The 20,082-nt window shown below is 42.3% G+C and overlaps 1 protein-coding gene across 1 annotated transcript in view; it reads left to right on the top strand.

The window, feature by feature from the left end:
- iqgap1 (IQ motif containing GTPase activating protein 1) overlaps window positions 1-16,861 on the top strand; it is a 48,701-nt gene extending 31,840 nt beyond the window's left edge. Inside the window, exons 16-37 of the mRNA XM_048262207.1 lie at window positions 2,561-2,651; window positions 4,020-4,187; window positions 4,578-4,720; window positions 5,187-5,357; window positions 5,635-5,718; window positions 6,148-6,219; window positions 6,588-6,657; window positions 7,263-7,627; window positions 7,897-8,060; window positions 8,377-8,601; window positions 8,816-8,956; window positions 9,271-9,355; window positions 10,246-10,478; window positions 10,807-10,939; window positions 11,070-11,172; window positions 11,590-11,725; window positions 11,870-11,957; window positions 13,155-13,364; window positions 14,405-14,571; window positions 14,991-15,113; window positions 15,643-15,751; window positions 15,899-16,861. Of these exons, the coding sequence (XP_048118164.1) occupies window positions 2,561-2,651; window positions 4,020-4,187; window positions 4,578-4,720; window positions 5,187-5,357; window positions 5,635-5,718; window positions 6,148-6,219; window positions 6,588-6,657; window positions 7,263-7,627; window positions 7,897-8,060; window positions 8,377-8,601; window positions 8,816-8,956; window positions 9,271-9,355; window positions 10,246-10,478; window positions 10,807-10,939; window positions 11,070-11,172; window positions 11,590-11,725; window positions 11,870-11,957; window positions 13,155-13,364; window positions 14,405-14,571; window positions 14,991-15,113; window positions 15,643-15,751; window positions 15,899-16,012 (3,195 nt within the window). The 3' untranslated portion in view covers window positions 16,013-16,861. The remainder of the gene's footprint in view (window positions 1-2,560; window positions 2,652-4,019; window positions 4,188-4,577; window positions 4,721-5,186; window positions 5,358-5,634; window positions 5,719-6,147; window positions 6,220-6,587; window positions 6,658-7,262; window positions 7,628-7,896; window positions 8,061-8,376; window positions 8,602-8,815; window positions 8,957-9,270; window positions 9,356-10,245; window positions 10,479-10,806; window positions 10,940-11,069; window positions 11,173-11,589; window positions 11,726-11,869; window positions 11,958-13,154; window positions 13,365-14,404; window positions 14,572-14,990; window positions 15,114-15,642; window positions 15,752-15,898) is intronic.
- Window positions 16,862-20,082: the final 3,221 nt, after the last annotated feature.

Here is a 20,082-nt window from a genome sequence, read left to right as displayed (position 1 = left end):
TCTAATCTATAATCTATCAAATCTATGGCACAATAAATCACATCTGTATGGATTAGGCAATTTATAAAGTCATAAAATCCCACCGTGACTCTCTGTTAGGGTATTTGGGGTGTGTGTGTGTGTGTGTCTTGGAGAGCTTAGTGGGCAGATCTCCATCTCTTGACTGGAGTATTTCCATCCCCTCCCTCCTGCTATTGCTGAAACACTGATGTATTCTCAGGGCACAGACAGCGATTATGACGTGTGTGTGTGTTCTGTCAGCTGGCTGGCTCAGTTTGGCCAAGGCCCTCCACGTGCCAGAAGAAGCTGGCTGCTATCTCTCCCTCTCATCTCCTGCTAGACTAAACTTCAAATACACACACACACACGGTACACCAACATCCATGTACCACATTCACATACACACTAACCAACACCCATATTCACACACACACATACACACAAACTAACCAACACACACATACTCAAACACACACACTCTTGGGATTCTGATGCCCATTTAGTGCCATGGCCTGTTTTCAGCATCAGTCTAGACAAATAAGGGCCAAAGAAAGCAAAGCCATTTCCTCTGTGATCATTTGCACAGGAATAGGAAATAACCATGACTGTTTCCCTCGCTGCCTTAAAAGGGCAAAGAACGTGATCCCAAACAGTGAGCCAGCTACTGTGACTCGCTTGTTTTTTAGGCACTAATATGTGTGTTGACAAGGGGACCTGTGTGTGTGTGTGCATGTGTGCGCGCATGTGCGTGTGTGTGTGTTGACAAGGGGACCTGTCTGTGTGTGTGTGTGTGCGTGTGTTGGGGGAGGGAAATTCTTCAGTGTTGGTGAAGCAATTAAGAGGGACAGGAAGTGGGTTTAGAGGAGAGGAGTGCCGACATCCCTCCTTAGAGGCCTCCATTAACTAAAGGTCATGTTAGGTCTGTGTGTGTCTGTGTTTGTGTGTGTGTTGTACCGTATATTAATGTCATGGAATGACTAGACGGAGCAACCAGTCACAACTTGGTCATAGCTAGTCGCCTGTCACAAGAAGAGTTAAAGATTAATGTTGTTTACTGACACTGCTGTTCCTAACTAACTTCCTCCCTCACTCGCTCAGTAACTCTATGTGTATATATATCTATGTGGCCCTCATTCCCTCTCAGTGTCTTTCTGATTCAGTTACTCCTGCTGTTTTCTTGAGGGTAGTGCTGTTGTGAGCTTTAAAGCGTCCCTGAGTCCCGCTGCTGGCAGAGCCAGGCTTTCCACTTCTCCATTAAAGTTCAGGAGAAACTCCACAAGCTTCTTGAATTTTTTTCTCCCCCCCCCCCTCTTTTCTCTGTGCTTTTGTCTGTGCTGTACATGTATCTCTCTTTTACCTCCAGCTCTACTACTCTCTCTCTCTCTCTCTCTCTCTCTCTCTCTATATATATCTATCTATATATATATATATATATATATATATATATATATATATCTGTTTCTCAGAAAGCTAGAGACTAGTTTACATCTCTCTCTATCCCTCTCTCTGGTTTAGAGACGAGTTTCTACATCTCTCTCTCTCTGTCTCTGTCTCTATCGCTCTCTTTTCTCTGCTCATTCTCTCCATTCTTTCTACCATAACACTACCAGACCTCTGTTGTATTCTTCCTCTTTGGCAGTCCTCTCTCTTTCTCTCCATCTCTCTGTTTCCATCTTTTCTGCACCTCTGCAAAGGAAAGGGGGGGTACAGTGTGGATTCTGTCCTGTCAGCCAATCAGCAGCCAGAGATAAACGCTCCGTAAAGGGGCTCGCCGTGTTGAGCCGTGCCTTGAGGCTCCTCCTGTGGGCTGCTATGCGCTACTGCATCCGCAGTCTGTGGTATCTCTGATAAACACCTGGCCCCTTACTTAGGTTTCTCATTAATGCGTTCAAGAGTAAAGCCCATGATTACAGCTACAGGCACAAACAGTTTGTTGTTGGGTTTCTCTGTTGGCTATATTGCCTTCCACATTGAAGTGTGTGTGTGTGTGTGTGTGTGTGTGTGTGTGTGTGTGTATGGGGGTTGATGTTTGCCTGCTTTTTCATGTTGTGTTGTGCAATGCTATCAGCTTCAGACTGGATTGAGTGACGGTTGTTGAAGCCTGTGGTTGAGAACTGTTGAGAGCAGCATGCCTGCTGCCAGTTTAGATTGTGAATAAACTGAGCGTTAGCTTTAGAAAAGACACTAGCCCCATCTAGTGTTCAGATGGCTTCATAACAGTGTGGTGGAAGTAGACAGACATATTCAAGGTTTACACATGTGTGTGTTCACAGCCGACAGGATGAAATAAATAGATACTTGTATATTACACTTTTAGTTTTGTAACTATTAATTAAACCATCATTCCCGTCCAGTTCTCTATTTTGGGCAACCTATTGATACTCCTGTTGTTCCTTATGAAGTTCTTTTGTTGCTCTAGCATTTGATTAATCTTATCTTGTGTGTGTGTGTGTGTGTGTGTGTGTGTGTGTGTGTGTGTGTGTGTGTGTGTGTGTGTGTGTGTGTGTGTGTGTGTGTGTGTGTGTGTGTGTGTTGTGTGTTTGTTTGTGTGTGTGTGCAGGAGACACAGGACCCCTCAGCGGTGCTTTGGCTGGATGAGATTCAGGATGCCATCCTGAGAGCCAATCAGGAGACTCAGGAGGCCCTGCAGTGTAAGTGTGACTAGGACCCCGAACATCACATCAAAGCCCCCGCCTCCACAACAGGCCAGGCGCTTCTGCCTCTCCAGCCCCTCATGCGGACAACCCCAACATGGGCTCACCGGGCTCACCAGTTGGCGTCGCTCAAGCAGGGTCCGGTCAATAAGTCCACTCAGCCCTTGTGCGTGTCAGTGTTTGATGCAGGATAGGAGTTATGTGCTAAATGGAGATGAACTTCCTGAGAAGAGACCCATTTGCGTTAGAAAGTAGAGGCCCTGAGTGCTTTTGAAGGTGGATGGCATGGAGATGCTAAAGCATTCAGGCTTCTGTTCTGTGTTGTTAGATCTCTGACTCACACGCCTCCCTCGGCGAGATCTTCTGTTATTTGTACATTTCACAGGAGCTAGAATGTGCAATATTCCCTTTACTCTTTAATTGTCTTTCATCTTTTTTTTCAAATGGGTGCTCTTTTACGACTCAAGAGTTTTAGCACCTTTACACTGAAGGTTTCAGGTTTTAAGTTTTAGTTGCACTTCCTGTTTTTACAAAATTGAAACTGTCTCTAAACCATATTCCCCTTTTTCTCTTGGTTGATATTTTTATTCATGTCATTGTTATTACTATGGAAACCCTATGATGCCATCCGATTACTGGGACATTTATCAGTATTTTAGGTTACCATTTTCTTGATCTTGACCTTATTTATGTAATTTCTGAAAATAATTTCTTAAAAAAAAAAATCTATTTTCCTGAGATAGCATAAATAATTTAGTATCTTGGGGGAAAGGATCTTTTAAGCTCTTTTGGTGTTGTGATGGAATATGCTAATCAGCCTTAGGAGACTTGGTCACTGATGTGTGGTATAATGAAACAAATTCTAAAATAGATACAACCATACAAGTAAAAAAAAGATGTAAATCACTTAATATTATTTGATAACAGGGAAAAACTGTTATACACTATTGCCTATACTTCCACAAATGTATCTATGCTAGGGGTTTCACGACTATGGATTTTTACTATTTGAGTTACTAGTTTCATTACAGTTGTCAACTACCGTAGTCTTATTACGGGCGCTGGTGCTAACATTAGGCTACTGCTAGTGCTGGCTGTTGGCAGCAGATGTTTCATCTTTAGATGGTTATCCACAGCACACAGCTTCACACAGATCTCCTTTTCAGTGAAGCACTTCCATACATAGGAATGTCTAGCTTTTTTAGCCTTTAACCATTTTGTCCATGACCAGTTGACTACTGTCTACAGCAATGACTGTTGATTTTAATAGCCCTAATGTATGCATGAATGTATGAATCACTATGTATGCATTCACATAGTATAACACAAGATGGACTTAAAGAACCTCCTCCCCTTCCTCTGTAGTCTCTAAGGCCATCCAGGGCATTAATGACGCGGTGGAGAGCGGGGACTCGGCCCAGACACTGGCCGCACTCAGGACCCCGGCGGCCGGGCTCTACGGGGTGACGTCCGAGTGCGCTCCCACCTACCAGGCGGACTTGTCCAAGATCAAAGAGAACAAGAAGAAGGAGGGTAAGAAAGTGAAGGGTGGCATGCTCCTATAGGGACATTTAACAACATCACATACATTAAGATATTAACACTGTGTTGTGCGTATGTGGCATTGAGGTCATAGCACTTCCTAAAACCTGTTACTGTTTGTGTAATGCATATGGCATAAGGCTTTATTGCCTGAGGCTTTTTATTTCCGTTGTACAGTATGGGAAGAGTGTAAACACATTTTCACACACAGACAAAAGGTTCATAATTGATACCCTCTCAGAAGCTTCCTGTACTCTGTCCTCACACTGGAATTATGTTTAACCTTCAAATGATGCAGAATATCTATGGCTTGTGGATAAGTGTGTGTGTGTGTGTGTGTGTGTGTGTGTGTGTATATAATTCTCTTTTTTTGTCCCTCAGGTGATAATGGCAGTGAGTGGGTGCAGCACTGGGTGAAGGGGGGGCATAATTACTACTACAACCTGAAAACAGGGGAGGGCAGCTGGCAGCAGCCCCAGGACTTCGTCCAGAACAACACTCTGCTCAACAAGGAGGACATCCAGGTGGGCACTCACAACAGCACTCCGTAGCATCTCAGTCAGTCAGAGTTGGCTAGTTAACTACCAAATTAGCCTGGTCATTTAGCTAGTTAGATAGCTGTTTGCAGTCTAGTGTGCCATTTATGCTAGTTTTTGTGTTGGCCTAGAGATGCAATTCTGAATCAAAATTAGGTCAGTTTGTTAATTAGCTTCTTGTAATGTTTTTTTTTTTATGTAAGACTGAAAAGGCATAATTGAGAAAAGATAAATGGCTGCGGTGAGCCACGGTTGCTAATGCACAAATGCATTATGCAAATGGCTCTTAATGGATAGAGATAGAGAGATAGAGTGGAGCCTTGATGAGCAACAGACGAGCCCCTGGGACCAGCTAGATGTGGGTGTTTGTTACTAATTAAAAAGAGGGCCTTCATCGTTGCCTCTCTCTTTCTCCCTTTCCCTCTCTCTCTCTCTCTCTCTCTCTCGCTGGCAGGGTGTGGTGTCAGGGGTGACGGCGGCGTATAACCGGGAGCAGCTCTGGCGTGCCAACGAGAGCCTCATCGCCAAACTTCAAGCCCGTTGCCGTGGTTACCTGGTCCGGCGGGCCATGAAGAATCGTCTTGCTTACCTGAAGGATCAGGATCAGTCTACCAAGTGTATACAGGTGACCTGAGTTAACCCTCTTCTCCATTTGCCATGTGACATGTGTACAAATACACACACACACACACACACGTGCACACAGACACACACACACACACACACACCCCACACACACACACACACTCACACACAAACATTTCTTTTTTCTTTTTTTCTTGTATTTGCAGGACTTTTAGCCTGCTATTTTGTTGACTTCCAATGCTGTTACAAATAAGCCCAAAGTCTGCCCCTGCAGTGTATATTTCATGGTAAAAGTGTTGTTCCTTTTCCCACTCTAGGCCCACTGGAGAGGTTACAAGCAGAGGCAGAACTACAAAAACAGAGTGAAGTATCTCAAGGACAGCAGTGATCAAGTAGTCAAGGTAAGACTGTTGTGTGTGTGTGTGTGTGTGTGCGTGTGTGCGTTTATGGAGAGAGGGATAGAAATACTCAGGTGAGACTAATATCTCACATCTGAGTCCTCCAAGAAACCCATCCACTGACGAAAAGTAAGACCCTTTAAAGACCCTTTTCCTCTGAGCTGTGTCATCCTTTTAAACTTGATCCTGGATTAACTTTGCCATCTTAACACCAGTGCATTTTAAAGAAACAGAATACTAGATTTTTGCCATTTACACTAAATGCCAGATTTTGCTACCAAATGCCATGGCCCTCCATTGCAATCTCACCACAGAGCAATCTGGTTACATTCTGGCCTAAGCATAGAGAAAAGACTAGTCCAGAGAGACAACTGTATACACTTAAGCCTTTGTCCTGGTGCCTTAATGCACAACCGCTAATCCTCTTTGCAGATTCAAGCGATGGTGAGGATGCACCAAGCTCGCAAGAAGTACAAAGACCGACTGAAGTACTTTGAGGACCACGTGAGTGCCCATGCTCCATTCCCTTTGAATTCTGTCCCACAGATCTCCACTCAGCAGCACTCTCCCTCCCTGTGGCATCCATATCAGATGCCACGAGTCTGTGCTGTTTTCAAGCGGAGGAAAACGTGTCTGCTGTTTCGCCTATGGTATACAAGAGCCACCACCTAAACTCTGTTGCTTGTTTGTCTTTTAACAAACACTAAACATTGACTCCCTTTATGGACGCGCTGTGTTTCCTTTATCTTGAAGAAAGCGCACTGCGCACTCCTGAGCTCAGAGGCCATGTGTTTGACCTGCCTGGCTGGCTGTATTGTCTGGCTTGACTGGTGTTGATGCTTGCGCTCACAGCTGTGTGCTTTGCTCCCCAGATGGACGAAATTGTGAAAATCCAGGCCTTCATCCGGGCCAATAAAGCCAGAGATGATTACAAGACACTCAGTGAGTACTACGGCTCATTTCTCAGCCCAGTCATTACTCCAGATGGACCAGTTTATTCCTTAATCATTATTATTCAAGTCAACTTCGAAGCTGGATTATACTGGCAATTGTATTATGAGTTATTACAATTACAAATGTGCAGGTCTTGGAAATGTTGAAAACTATTTTGTTTGGATGAAATCCCTCAAAATTCCCATCAAGTCAAGTTTGAAACTGTGTCAAAATAATTACACAGTCCATAGCTATTTGCTTCTTTTATGTGTTTATGACACCCCATTTCACTCATAATTTCTCCCATTTGTGATTTAACATTCAAAGGTCATTATCCACAGGACATTGAACATAATCCATGTACCGGTACTTCCTGTGTAAAGCAATTAAGCATAGAAATAAAATGGAATATGTCTGGAATCGTTCAATCCTCGACGATCAAGAAATTGATCAGTTGATTGAAAGATGTGTAAACAGTCTAGTTAATGAATCAATCAAGTGTGTAATTTTATGCTTGCATTTATTTAATAATGTTACATAAATTGAAGCAAACAAACAGAATTGACATCAGTGTTGTATAAATATTTCATCCATCTCGTGCTCCCTTTCCGCAGTCAATGCTGACGAGCCCCCGATGGCTGTGGTGCGCAAGTTTGTGCACCTGCTGGATCACAGTGACCAGGACTTCCAGGAGGAGCTGGAGCTGATGCGTCTGCGTGAGGAGGTGGTCACCAACATTCGCTCCAACCAGCAGCTGGAGAACGACCTCAACCTGATGGACATCAAGATTGGCCTGCTGGTCAAGAACAAGATCACACTGCAGGAAGTAGTGTCACACAGCAAGAAGCTGACCAAGAAGAACAAGGGCGCACTGTCCAACATGATGATGATGAACAAGCAAAAAGGCGGCCTCAAGGCCCTTAGCAAGGAGAAGAGGGTGAAGCTGGAGGCCTACCAGTACCTCTTCTACCTGCTGCAGGTGAGTGCAGCCGCGGCCTCTGCACATGGGTGCCAGTGGAAGACCTCTGTCAATGCAAAATTACATAAGAATCATGTGATCTAGTGAGAGTCAGAGTAATGTACTACTATGTCAGAGATCTATTTTGTAAAAACATCACATGGACTAAATGATAGATTTATTGTTTCTTTTCTTGTCTTTTATACCTGTGTGTTTAGAGTTCCCCATGAAACAACGCCATAATTAGGTTGTCATGATTATAACAATCAGTGATCCCTCTCTTTTGCCAGACAAACCCAACCTACCTGGCCAAGCTGATCTTCCAGATGCCCCAGAACAAGTCCACTAAGTTCATGGACTCTGTGATCTTCACCCTGTACAACTACGCCTCCAACCAGCGCGAGGAGTACCTGCTCCTCAAGCTCTTCAAGACCGCCCTGCAGGAGGAGATCAAGTAAGGAGGCCGGCCTGCCATATCGGCCATAATCTCCCTGAGGCTGAGGAGGGTGGCAGGTTCTTAAACGTGGATTTAGTCCTTAGATATATAACAGATCTGGCTTTCTTATCATACATTGAATGGGGGAAACTTGCCATACTTGCTATATGAGAAATGAACACTCATATGAACTACTTACTGTATATATTGACCGTTAACACTGTATTAAGTAACTATGCTTTATGCCATGAGAGAGTTCTATGGCGCCCAGTGTCTTGATGTTAATAAAGCAGAAGGAGGAGACTCTGTGTTGAGCAGCTCTGTGTGCACACAGGTCAAAGGTGGACCAGCTTCAGGAGATTGTGACCGGGAACCCCACAGTTATCAAGATGGTGGTGAGCTTCAACAGAGGGGCGCGGGGCCAGAACGCCCTCAGACAGATCCTCGCTCCCGTCGTCAAGGAGATCATGGACGACAAGTCGCTAAACATCAAGACGGACCCTGTGGACATTTACAAGAGCTGGGTGAACCAGATGGAATCGCAGACTGGAGAGGCCAGGTTTGTGTGTGTTTGTTTGTGTTTGTGGTATACATGTCAGTGTATTTGTTTAAAATATCCCACATGATTTTCACATATTTCCATGATAATTGTGTGAATGCTAAAACGTGTGCTAGTGACATTCATTCAAATGTACTCATAACCGCATCCCATAATTTCGCCCGTTTCCTGTACTCGTAACGGCATCCCATTATTTCGCCCGTTTCCTGGACAGCAAGCTGCCATACGACGTGACGCCAGAGCAGGCCATGAGCCACGAGGAGGTTCGCACACGCCTGGAGGCCTCCATCAAAAACATGAGGACCGTCACCGACAAGTTCCTGTCCGCCATCGTAGTCTCCATCGACAAAATCCCGTGAGTGTGTGTTCCCGCACGCACAAGAATCTGTCTGTGTGTGATGGTGGGGCTGTCTCGATGATGGCTATCTAGAATGGAAACTCTCATAGGGCACATAATCATCATCATTGTGTAATGTATGGAAATGACCTGCGGCGGGTTAGAGTTTGCATATTCAAACCAGCTGGGGGTTTTATGGGAGGCTCTGCTGCTATTGATTGAAGTGTGTCTGTAATTTGATGTGTGTGTGTGTGTGTGTGTGTGTGTGAGTATATGTGTATGTATATATTTCGAACAAAAAATAAATGCCCTTTGTCTCCTGTCTGCTGTAGGTATGGGATGCGCTTATGCGCAAAGGTTTTGAAGGACACGCTTAGTGAAAAATTCCCTGATGCCAGTGAAGATGAACTAGTAAAGGTTTGTGGACTCTTCATGCCAGAGAATGGCTCAAGTTTATGTTTATGTGGTTAAGGTTCAGTACGGTTTTGCTGTACAAGTCAATTCTCCACAAAAACAAAACAACAGAAGAAAGTCAGAACAACTCTGAACTCTTAGAGAGTGTGTGTGTGTATGTGATATTCAGCTGTGAGGAGCAGACATCGCCACTCTTTCTCCCTTCCTCTCGCTCCTCTTGCCTCTGTTGCTATGGTGTCAGAAAAAAATCTCCACACTTTTATAACTGAATGAGGTTGCCATCTACAGTACTTCTACAGCTTTTCTCCTCCCGTCTCTCTCTCTCTCTCTCTCTCTCTCTCTCCCTCTCTTTATGTGTCCTTGACTGCTGTTTTATTCTCCTTTGTTCCTTCTTGGCCCCTCCTATACCTCTGCAGTTTCTCCTCTTTTACCTTCACTGTTGTGTGGAGATATTTGCCCTGCTGTGGCCAATCAGAGAAGGTGAGCTTGTGCTCTCTTTTTCTCTCTCTCTCTCTTTCTTCCTTACTCCCTCTCTCATTTTCTCTTCCTTTTTTGTCTCTTTGTTGATCTTCTTTCTTGTTTTTTTCTATCTGTGCATTAGTCCCTGCATACATAGGCATTGATGAGGTGATAAAATTTTCACATCTACTTTTAAACCAGAGCTGTAAAATGACTCACTTCCACTGTTAACAGTGTTGGTTTTCAAGTGGCAGTCGCCATGTGTTTACCTCATGCATGCAACATGATACTAGCAGGTGCACAGTCTCTGGTGTGTCTAAAATTAGTTGCAATATGTTTCAATTAACACCCTGATTTTTGCTAACATGCTCAGCATTGTGTGTGTGTGTGTGTGTGTGTGTGTGTGTGTGTGTGTGTGTGTGTGTGTGTTTCAGATTGTAGGCAACCTGCTGTACTACCGTTACATGAATCCAGCTATCGTGGCCCCTGATGCTTTTGACATCATCGAGATGTCTGCGGGAAGTCAGCTGACCACTGACCAGAGGCGGAACCTGGGCTCCATCGCCAAGATGCTCCAGCACGCTGCCTCCAATAAGATGTTTTTGGGAGACAACGCCCACCTAAATCCCATCAACGAGTACCTCACCAGCTCCTACCAAAAGTTCAGGTATAGAACCACACAGCCACTGCAATGTCTAGGACTACTAAAGTAGCTGGAATCTGCCATATAAAACCGATTTCTCTTGATTATGTAAGTTTATGTCTACTGCCAATATCTTTGCCATTGTTTTCAGTGTATAATGTACCATTTTAATTAAAACATAATTATAAAATAATAATATAATGTATCCATTGCATGCAAACATTGCTATTTTGTATTATTTAAAAAGGTCTAAAGTATGTAGTAAGTTGCCTAGGTGGAACTATCAAGATGTTGTCACACTGATGTTCAAACGGATATCCTGTTCTCTTGTCTATTTCCTCTGTCCATGTAGACGTTTCTTCCAGGCGGCGTGTGATGTGCCGTCACTTGAAGATAGGTTTAACATTGATCAGTACTCAGACTTGGTCACCCTCACCAAACCAGTCATCTACATCTCCCTCGGTGAGATCATCAACACACATACGGTGAGTCAGCACCTTTTTACTTTAGTGCTCTGTGTGTATGGAGTGCAGAAATATGGCTGTTCTGGGTCTCACATGGTAGGAAGTGTGCTTTTCCTTCTGACTTCTCTTGGTTGGTTCTGTTTTCTTTTAGCTCCTGCTAGACCATCAAGATGCCATCGCTCCTGAGCACAACGATCCCATCCATGAGCTCCTGGAGGACTTGGGCGAGGTGCCAACAATCGAGATGTTGATAGGTGAGAAACAAATGGGGTCAGGAGTAGATGGACTTTGAACTGGACCTTTTATCAACATCAAGAGTAAAATCTGAGTTTATTGGTTGCTCTTCAAAGAGCAAAAGGTTCTACAGAGAGCCAACCCTACCAAAAGGAGTCTATGCTGTTTCTGTGGGGTTCCATAACTGTCCTGGGGTATATCTGACTAAAATAACAATGTTTTAATAGTGACCACTTTTTAGGGCTTATATTTAGGCTTGTAGGCAGGAAGGATCATCTCAGTGGCTTTTAGCACTGCATGATTTATTCAAAGATTTCATCCCTGTGTAAAAATTCGAACATTTGAACATAGATTACAGAAATCCCTCTCAGTTCCTAATTGGATGCTCTTGCCATGATCTGACATCCTTCAACACTCACCTCCTCCTTCCACCACAGGAGAAAACCCCCTCCCTCCTGATGACCCTGCCAGGGAGCAGATGGGGAAGACGGAGGTGTCACTCACCCTCACTAACAAGTTTGATGTCCCAGCTGAGGCCAATGCTGAGATGGATGCTAGGACCCTCTTACTGAAGTAAGCAGTGTTAACTTCTGGCTCTTATTGTCACCCTGACGCCTCTGATGAGCACATTGAACTGGGCACTGGTGGAATTTGTGTGTGTGTGTGTGTTTTGTTAATATATCTGACTGATTGTTTATCTCTTTGACTTTGTTCCAGCACCAAGCGGTTAATAGTGGATGTAATCCGTTTCCAACCTGGAGAGACGCTCACAGAGATCCTGGAGTCTTCACCCTCTCCTGAGCAGGTAAACATGAGCTTCAAGCACACCTCGACTAGAAAGGGGAAAGGCTTCTCTGGTATTTTGAGTCCTACATCTACATTGACTGCTGCTGAGGAAAACCAGCTGGCCAAGACGGCAGATGGAGCCAAAAAAAAAACATTTGGGGTTTTCTACAAGCTAGAGTTTTTTTTCTGACAAAAGATGGTGTTAAAATAGGATAATCAATGTAAGCAGTATGTCACAGCAGCAGAGAAAATAGTGCAATAGTAAGAAGTCATCAATTAATATGAATACAAAAAGAATGTACCAGTAGTGAAAGTAAACTCTTGTCCTCGTCTCTGAGCTGGTTATCTAACAGTCCTGAAAACAAACTTTGGGCTCCCACAAATCTTAAATTCAACCTAACAAACGACTGTTACTCCAAAGAGTTTGATGCTCTCTTCAACGGTCCCCATGAAGGCAGCTAACAGATCCATGTGAAGCATCACTGGACCAGTGTTCACCATACTAATATGAACTGGATGGGACAAATATATTTCCGTTCTGTTTGCATCTGCTTCTGAACGAGCTTTAAGCGCACAGATCCGTCTCTGTAAATCATGCTGGACTGCTTGCAACAGTGTTGCGTGACTCACATAATTGAGTGCAGCTCTTTGACAGACGTCGAGGCCAAATTCACTCAGGGATCACACAAAGGAGTCATTGTTTCTCCCAACGATAGGCTGATACACGGCAGACAGACAGCGACTTTGTCATCTCTCTGTGTAAATCTAGCCTCAACATGTATCAAAGGATGCACTGCCTCTGTCAAACCCTCAGAGGATGATGGATTTATTTTTGAACATTCTAAGTTCCGCAACAATTGAAGGTTCTAAAATTCTATGTTGAATTCAATGAACCCAGATATTCTTTAGAATGTTAATTTCCCAACATTTCCGTCACACCGGTGTGACGGTACTCCTTTAAGGGTTAAAAAATCTGTTCTAACTGACAAATGTGGTAGCTCTCCTGAATCCAACAACAGGATTAATTCCAGAGTGGAATGAGAATTTCCTTTAGTCTCGTCCAAAGACAGATGTTTAGGTCTGGTAATGCCTTCTTAAGAAATGAAAAATGGCCTCTAGGCAAGCCCATAATGTGGTATAAATTCGTAAATTAATGCTCTCAACCCCTCTCTGTCTTTCTTGTCTTTTCTTGCCTCATTGTCTCTTCCATTCACAGGAAGTGGAATACCAGCGAGCCATGCAAAGGAGGGCCATCCGGGATGCCAAGACCCCAGAGAAGATGAAGCAGGCCAAGCCAGTGGTGGATGACAGCCTCACCCTGCAGGGCAAGAAGGACAAGATCAAGAGCAACCTGCAGCGGCTGGGGGAGCTGGGCAAAGTGCATCCAGAGAACCGCTACCAGGACCTCATCAATGACATCGCCAAGGTAACTACACAGCATAATGCAGAAGATTATGACTGGGAACCAAAATGGTGTCATCATTTTTTTTTTAATCAAATCAGACTTTATGTAAGGTGACAGCAGAGCAAAAGCAAAGATAAATGTAATCATCTCAAATATATCCTTACATTTGTTCCCTCTTTAGGTAACATTGTATCTAAGCATTCAGGGATCACATGTTTCCTTGTAGTGGAAATTTGGTGTAATATGGTAATGATTACTGCAAACATTTGGATATATTCTTCAGTATTTTTCATTCAGTTTTATTCAAGCACTGGTAACGTTGCATTACTCAAGTGCTGGTAATGTTACCTCTGAGTGAAATAAACCAAGGCTATTCTATAAATACACTTTTCGAGCTAAAAATATTTCAAACAACACTCTGCTTGTGTAACAAACTGACAAAATTTGAACGGAGCTCCTCCCTGGTTTGAGAGGACACTGTAGTCTCAAGTGTTTGGGCCAGATCAGATTAGCAGCCACAAAAGAGCATGTGGCAGCTCAACGTCTGAGGGCTGGGACTCAAGCAGCAGATCTCAGTGATGGGAACACTGGGGACCTTGCCACTCAAGGAGGGAAAGGGAACAACCCGAGGGGAAGGTTTCTGTTCACATGAGTGCAGTAGATGGGATTGATCGCAGGCCAAGGCTTAAGGCGCGGCGCAGAGCCTCCGCTGAGTGAGACGGAGCAAGGAAGAGTAGTAACACTCACTGCATTCTGTTCTGTAGTCTCCAGGCGTGTCAAAACCGAGACCGCAGAGCTGGCACACACACACACACAGAGAGCGAGAAAGAGAAAGACATGCAGTACACACAGCACCGAGAGGATATTTGCCAAACTCTGACCTCAGTTTCCCATGTCTGCTCGAGGCTACACCATTTCCCAATAATCCGATTCCTCAGACCAAATGACGTACACACCATTTGATTATGGTCCCTGGCAGCTACTATATTCTCGCATTGTCTGGACGTTCATACACACTTCTAAAGCCATGTCTGTCTGTGTTGCAATGATGTCTTTCGTAGGATATCAGAAACCAGAGGAGGTATCGGCAGCGGAGGAAGGCGGAGCTGGTCAAACTGCAGCAGACCAACGTTGCCCTCAGCTCCAAGACAAACTTCTTCAATGAGCAAATTGACTACTACAACCGATACATCAAGACGTGCATGGACAACCTTGCCACCAAAGGAAAGTAAGTAATGCTCACTTATCCACAGTTTGGGCTATGGCCATTACAACAAGAATGTCAGGTGTGGGCATACACTCATCTTAAATGACCTACAGAGAATTTTTTACAGGGTATTTTAAAGAGTTACATCATGAAAAGGTGTGTTGAATATGTGCCCACAAGGCAAGATTTAAATATCAGCTGCAGTGTCATACACACTCAAAAGGAACACTTCTCTCCTCTACTCTAGCTGCAGTGTCATACGCACTCAAAAGAACACTTCTCTCCTCTACTCTAGCTGCAGTGTCATACGCACTCAAAAGAACACTTCTCTCCTCTACTCTAGCTGCAGTGTCATACGCACTCAAAAGAACACTTCTCTCCTGTACTCTAGCTGCAGTGTCATACGCACTCAAAAGAACACTTCTCTCCTCTACTCACAGGCCTCACAAAAAGCCTGGAGATGCCAAAGCCAAGAAGAGCAAGCAGGTTTCCCAGAAATACACTGCAGCACGGCTACACGAGAAGGGCGTCTTGATTGAGATTGATGATCTGCAGACAAATCAGTGAGTTTGCTAGTTACATTCACTGCAATGCATTTACTTTTCCTCAATTATGGACATATTTTAGTTTGCTGATAGAAGTATTTTCCTTATTGTTAAACACATGTCTTCATAGCTTTTTACATCAAGTCCCAACAATGGCTTTAACTCTTGTATGAATCAGAATTCCAGCATATTATAAAGCACTGAGACCAAATAATCCTTAAACTGCCTTGACATATTTACTCAGACAGGCAAACCAACCTCCATGTATTGTTCTTGCCTCTACCCTTAATGTGGTGATGTGATGTGATGTGAATGTGATATGATTTTTTTTTATATGATTTTGATATTTTAACTTTATGTGATATGATGTTCTGTTATCAACTAATTGAATTATGGTTATGGTATTTGTCAGACACTTTTATCCAAAGTGACTGTATTAGTTAAAAAATATTTCAAATAAAGTTGGAAATCCTACATTTAACATAATAGTAATAATAACAATATCAAATAATTGGATTAACTAACTCTTTTCCTTGCCCCCCCCCAGATTCAAAAATGTCATCTTTGAGATCTCCCCATCTGAGGTTGTGGGTGTGTTTGACGTGAAGGCCAAATTCATGGGTGTCCATCTGGAGACAGTCATGCTAGAATACCAGGTACCTCCACCAAGACCACATAACTTCATGCAGGGTTTTGAGTTATTTATACGCTCAATCATACTGTTCAGTTATACTTTCATGTCATTAAAGTCAGTTGATGTCATACTTAAAAACACTATGTCTGTATCTGTGTGTCTGTCTCAGGACCTGCTGCAACTACAGTATGAAGGCGTTGCTGTGATGAAGTTGTTTGACAAAGCCACCATTAATGTCAACCTGCTCATTTTCCTGCTCAACAAGAAGTTCTATGGCAAATAGAGACTGAAAGACACTTTAAGAATGAATTGCATACAAAGTACTCCTCCATGTAAGGATGCAACCAAAAACTCCTTGGTCTTCAGCCCTTTATCTTTTCATTTGCTGCACTACTACAAAAACGTTGCCTTAAGTTCACATCTGCCTTATTCACTGTGGATAATTCCTTGGAGCTCACAGCCATGGCTGCGTATATAGTATCATAGAAGTTTGTATTGTATATCATTGGTTATTATTCTGTTGCAGCTGTGTTGAATGTAGTCCAAAGGTCAAGATCTATTTTATTAGTTTGCTCGAAATTTGCTGCAAACTATGCTTGCATGAGCTTATAGTTATGTTGTGTAAAGAGAGAATTTCATTTTCTAATTGGTCTGGGGTGTCCTGGACTACATATATTTTGTTTAATAATATTTGCCCCAATGAAAATATCCATGCCCTTCAATGACAATTGCCATTAATGCTAAACATAGTAAGAGATATAAAGATGTTTGCATATTTGAGATGAGCGAGGATGGTCCAAAATTGGTGATTCATTGGGAAACAGTCATGTTATGTCAGGTCTGTAATGGCTGTTTGAGTGTGCCAATACCATGTTCCACTCCTGACATTCCTTTTTGGCTATCTACAGTACCTTTGCAAAAAAGTAGATTTTTCAGCTCTTATGCTGTTTGCATTTTATTTACGTCCTGCTATTTCTGTTTTTGTCCAATTGTCATATTTTGTTTGTTTCATTTTTAAAGGGGAATCTATTACTTATTAGTAATTTTAAGTTGAACACAATTGAAGTTGTACAATGTCAGTGTCAGCATTGCAACTTGTGGAAAAATTAAAAACAAAAGTTTTGTAAAGATATATTGTGGATTATTAAACTTTATAAAAATATAATTTCGTTTTGAAGACTTTGAGAGGACTTTCTTCAACATATGTTTGGATTGATGCCCGGAAAACAACAGAAAGAGATCAGAAATGTTCCTGCATTTCCCCCTGCACTACTGCAATATTACAGGAAAACATATTAAATAATTCCATATGCAATTGGTAGGAGACTTCCCACAGCAGCCGTTTGACAGCCTAGCCTAATTTTTAGTCAAGGTGTCGAATATTTTCCATTGTAGGCTAAAATAGGCCTAGCACATGTTCTACATGTTTTCCATGGCCTGACCATCACTGTATAGTCCATTGGCTTTAAGAAAATGTAAAACACATTAATTGCACTTAATCCAATATATAAACTGCTCATTGTTGATAGTTGGATGGATTTTAATATGTTTGTCTACCTTGTGGTAATATGAAATATGTCTCCCATAGCATGCTTTCAGTGTGGAGCAAGGAATGTCTGGTCTGTATCGCCCAAAGTTGGATGTTAGATCTACAGCCTATTTGTTCATATTCGAGTTTGACATGGCAAATTGTGTCCACAATTACACCCATTCTTCTCAGTTTAATTACTCACAAAAGACACAAATTTAATCATATTTACAATCTGCATACAGCTCTGTTAATTTCCATACCTATTCTGTTTTAATAGCTCACAAACTCTTCAATCACACATGACCGTATGTATGTATGAAATATGTATGTGTATGTATGTATGTATATGCCATCCCTATGCCTGTGACCATGTAGGCCTATGTGCCACCCTGTGCCTGTGACCATGCAGGATGAAAAGAGTTATGGAAAATGTGTCATTTGATCGAGTTTGTAACATTATTTGGGTTGGAAATGCCTTAGATGGCTTATTTAAAGCTATTCTAGCATTGTCTGAAAAGCCTGGTAGAGGAGACGACTGCTTTTCTCATGAATATTTAATATGTAAATGAGCTTTGCTCTGATTGGTAGTCCACAAAAAATAAACGGACTACACTTCGTCTGCCTCTGCAGCAACAAGCAAGTAGGACGTTGATAGGCATCCATGGTTAACACATTACAGATGACTACTCACTCCCCTCGACTTCTCATGTAACTTACATTACAGTCTATAGTACCTAACACAGCTGATTTATACTATCCAACCGATTGTGACAGCCAAACCCTTCTTTAATCGAGGTGTTAATTTTATTTAACTGCGTGATAATTGTGGGAAAACGTGTTATCCTCGCTCGGAAAAGCTAACTATGGTTAGTTTCTGCTCGCTTGTGACACATTTAGCTAGGAGACAGTTAGTTAGTTTTTCGCTGGTAGCAGAGGCATAGCAACAGTCATATTTTAGAGATATAGCAGATGTAAAGTCCTCACGGAGACAACATGCACGCTAATTTTGACAGGAAACAAACACGGGGACTCGGGAGCAGTTATTTAACTATCGGAGGCATTATTTTTTTTATGATTATCGAAACCCCATTCATTCACTCATAAGGATTTTTTCTCACGAAACGGAACAAGCGAAAATGCTAATTGAATACATACAAAATGACAGTAGTGTCTACCTATAGGTCATGTAGTTACATGTAACTTTTTTTAAAATAGGATTTCCTTGTGTAGATAAAAGTATTTACAGCTGGTGGAGAGGTGGACAATCTCCGTAATGGCACAACTCCAGGTTTCAATACCAACGTGATGCAAACCCCCTGCTGTACTCCCCATAGTTGATGAAGTCATCATCTTCAATTTGCCGAACACAGCACTAATTTGGTACCATAGTGTTCTGGTATTTCTCCAAAAATAAATTGTAACCATTTCTCCTTCATCTCATCTTTCATTGGCAGGAAATGCATTGTGGATGTTTTGTTTAGGCATAACACACAGGTTCGCTGTCGTTCTGCATTCAAAATTCTGTAACTAAGCAGCAACTATGTGTATTACCCATTGACTGTGGTATTAGCCCTAGCTCAATCTAGATTCTGTCAGAACTTCTATGGGTGGTTACGAACCAACCAAGTTGGCAGGACCATGAATAATAATTAGTCAGTTCTACGTAGCAATGAACGCTTATCCAGATTGGCTCATGTTTTCTGCCTTTTCCTTTCCTTGGCTATTGCATATGTAACAGGAGTGTTTTGACCTCCCTTAAATATACTCTGCGTTGTGTTTTGTTGTAAATCAATAAATATAAGGCCACATGACAACTAAATTGGATCTTACAGCATTTATTGCTCAGTGTAACATGCGTGCTCTCAAGATGCACAATCCAAGAAGAGAGAGGGGGGGGAAGGACTGCCCCAAGTTAAAGTTAATTTTCCTGGGCCTGAGCCCCACGTCACTTTTACTCCACACCCCTTTATCCCAACACAACCGTGGGAAATTATCACAGAACAGAGCGACACACAGAAATCATGGGGGAAATTCAGGGAAACACAATCACTCCTGCTACACATCCAGCAGACAAACCGCATAGATTTCAAACTTACCACAGGTCACAAACTCATTTTGACCTGTTATTTCAAAAACAACAGGAAAAATGGGATTTTAATAGGATCTTTAAAACATTTATGTCAGACATTATTTATAAGACACAATTAATTTACTTGAGTTACCTTGGTGCATAAATCCCTCATAGACAGTAAAGGTAGGGTATCATATCTAATAGTGTTCAGGGGAGTAAACAAGCTGTAGATTTAGCTATCTTACTTGTGAGTTCTTTGAAGCTCGGGGAACAACAAGGAAAATTAAAATGAATCCAGCAAAACAATATAAAAAAAAATTCTCAGAGGGCAAACAATGTAAAAAGTTGACATATATTGTCCCCAGCCAATGTGCAATGCAATAGCCATCAAATCCCCCCATATGTCATAACATGTTGCATGCATGCATATGTCAAGTCAAGTCTATTTATATAGTGCATTTCATACACAGAGGTCATTCAATGTGCTTTACATAAACAAAACCAAACAATAATAACAAATAAAAGTAGCCAAAAGTGTCATATATCATGACAGCATGGCTATAGCCTATTTTTAATGGGGAAATTATTTAGCCTAAATTTAAGATTTATATATATATATATATATATATATATATATATATATATCAGAGACTTAGTTTGATCTGAAAACATGAGCTATGTCTTGTCTAACTAATAAACATGTCTGTCCCTTTAAGAGCTCTTCTGTGCCCTCTTGTGGAGTGCCATCCAG

The sequence above is a fragment of the Alosa alosa genome, chromosome 14, assembly GCF_017589495.1.
Source record: "Alosa alosa isolate M-15738 ecotype Scorff River chromosome 14, AALO_Geno_1.1, whole genome shotgun sequence".
Taxonomy (NCBI): Eukaryota; Metazoa; Chordata; class Actinopteri; order Clupeiformes; family Clupeidae; genus Alosa; species Alosa alosa.
This window is presented reverse-complemented; position numbering and strand designations above follow the sequence as displayed.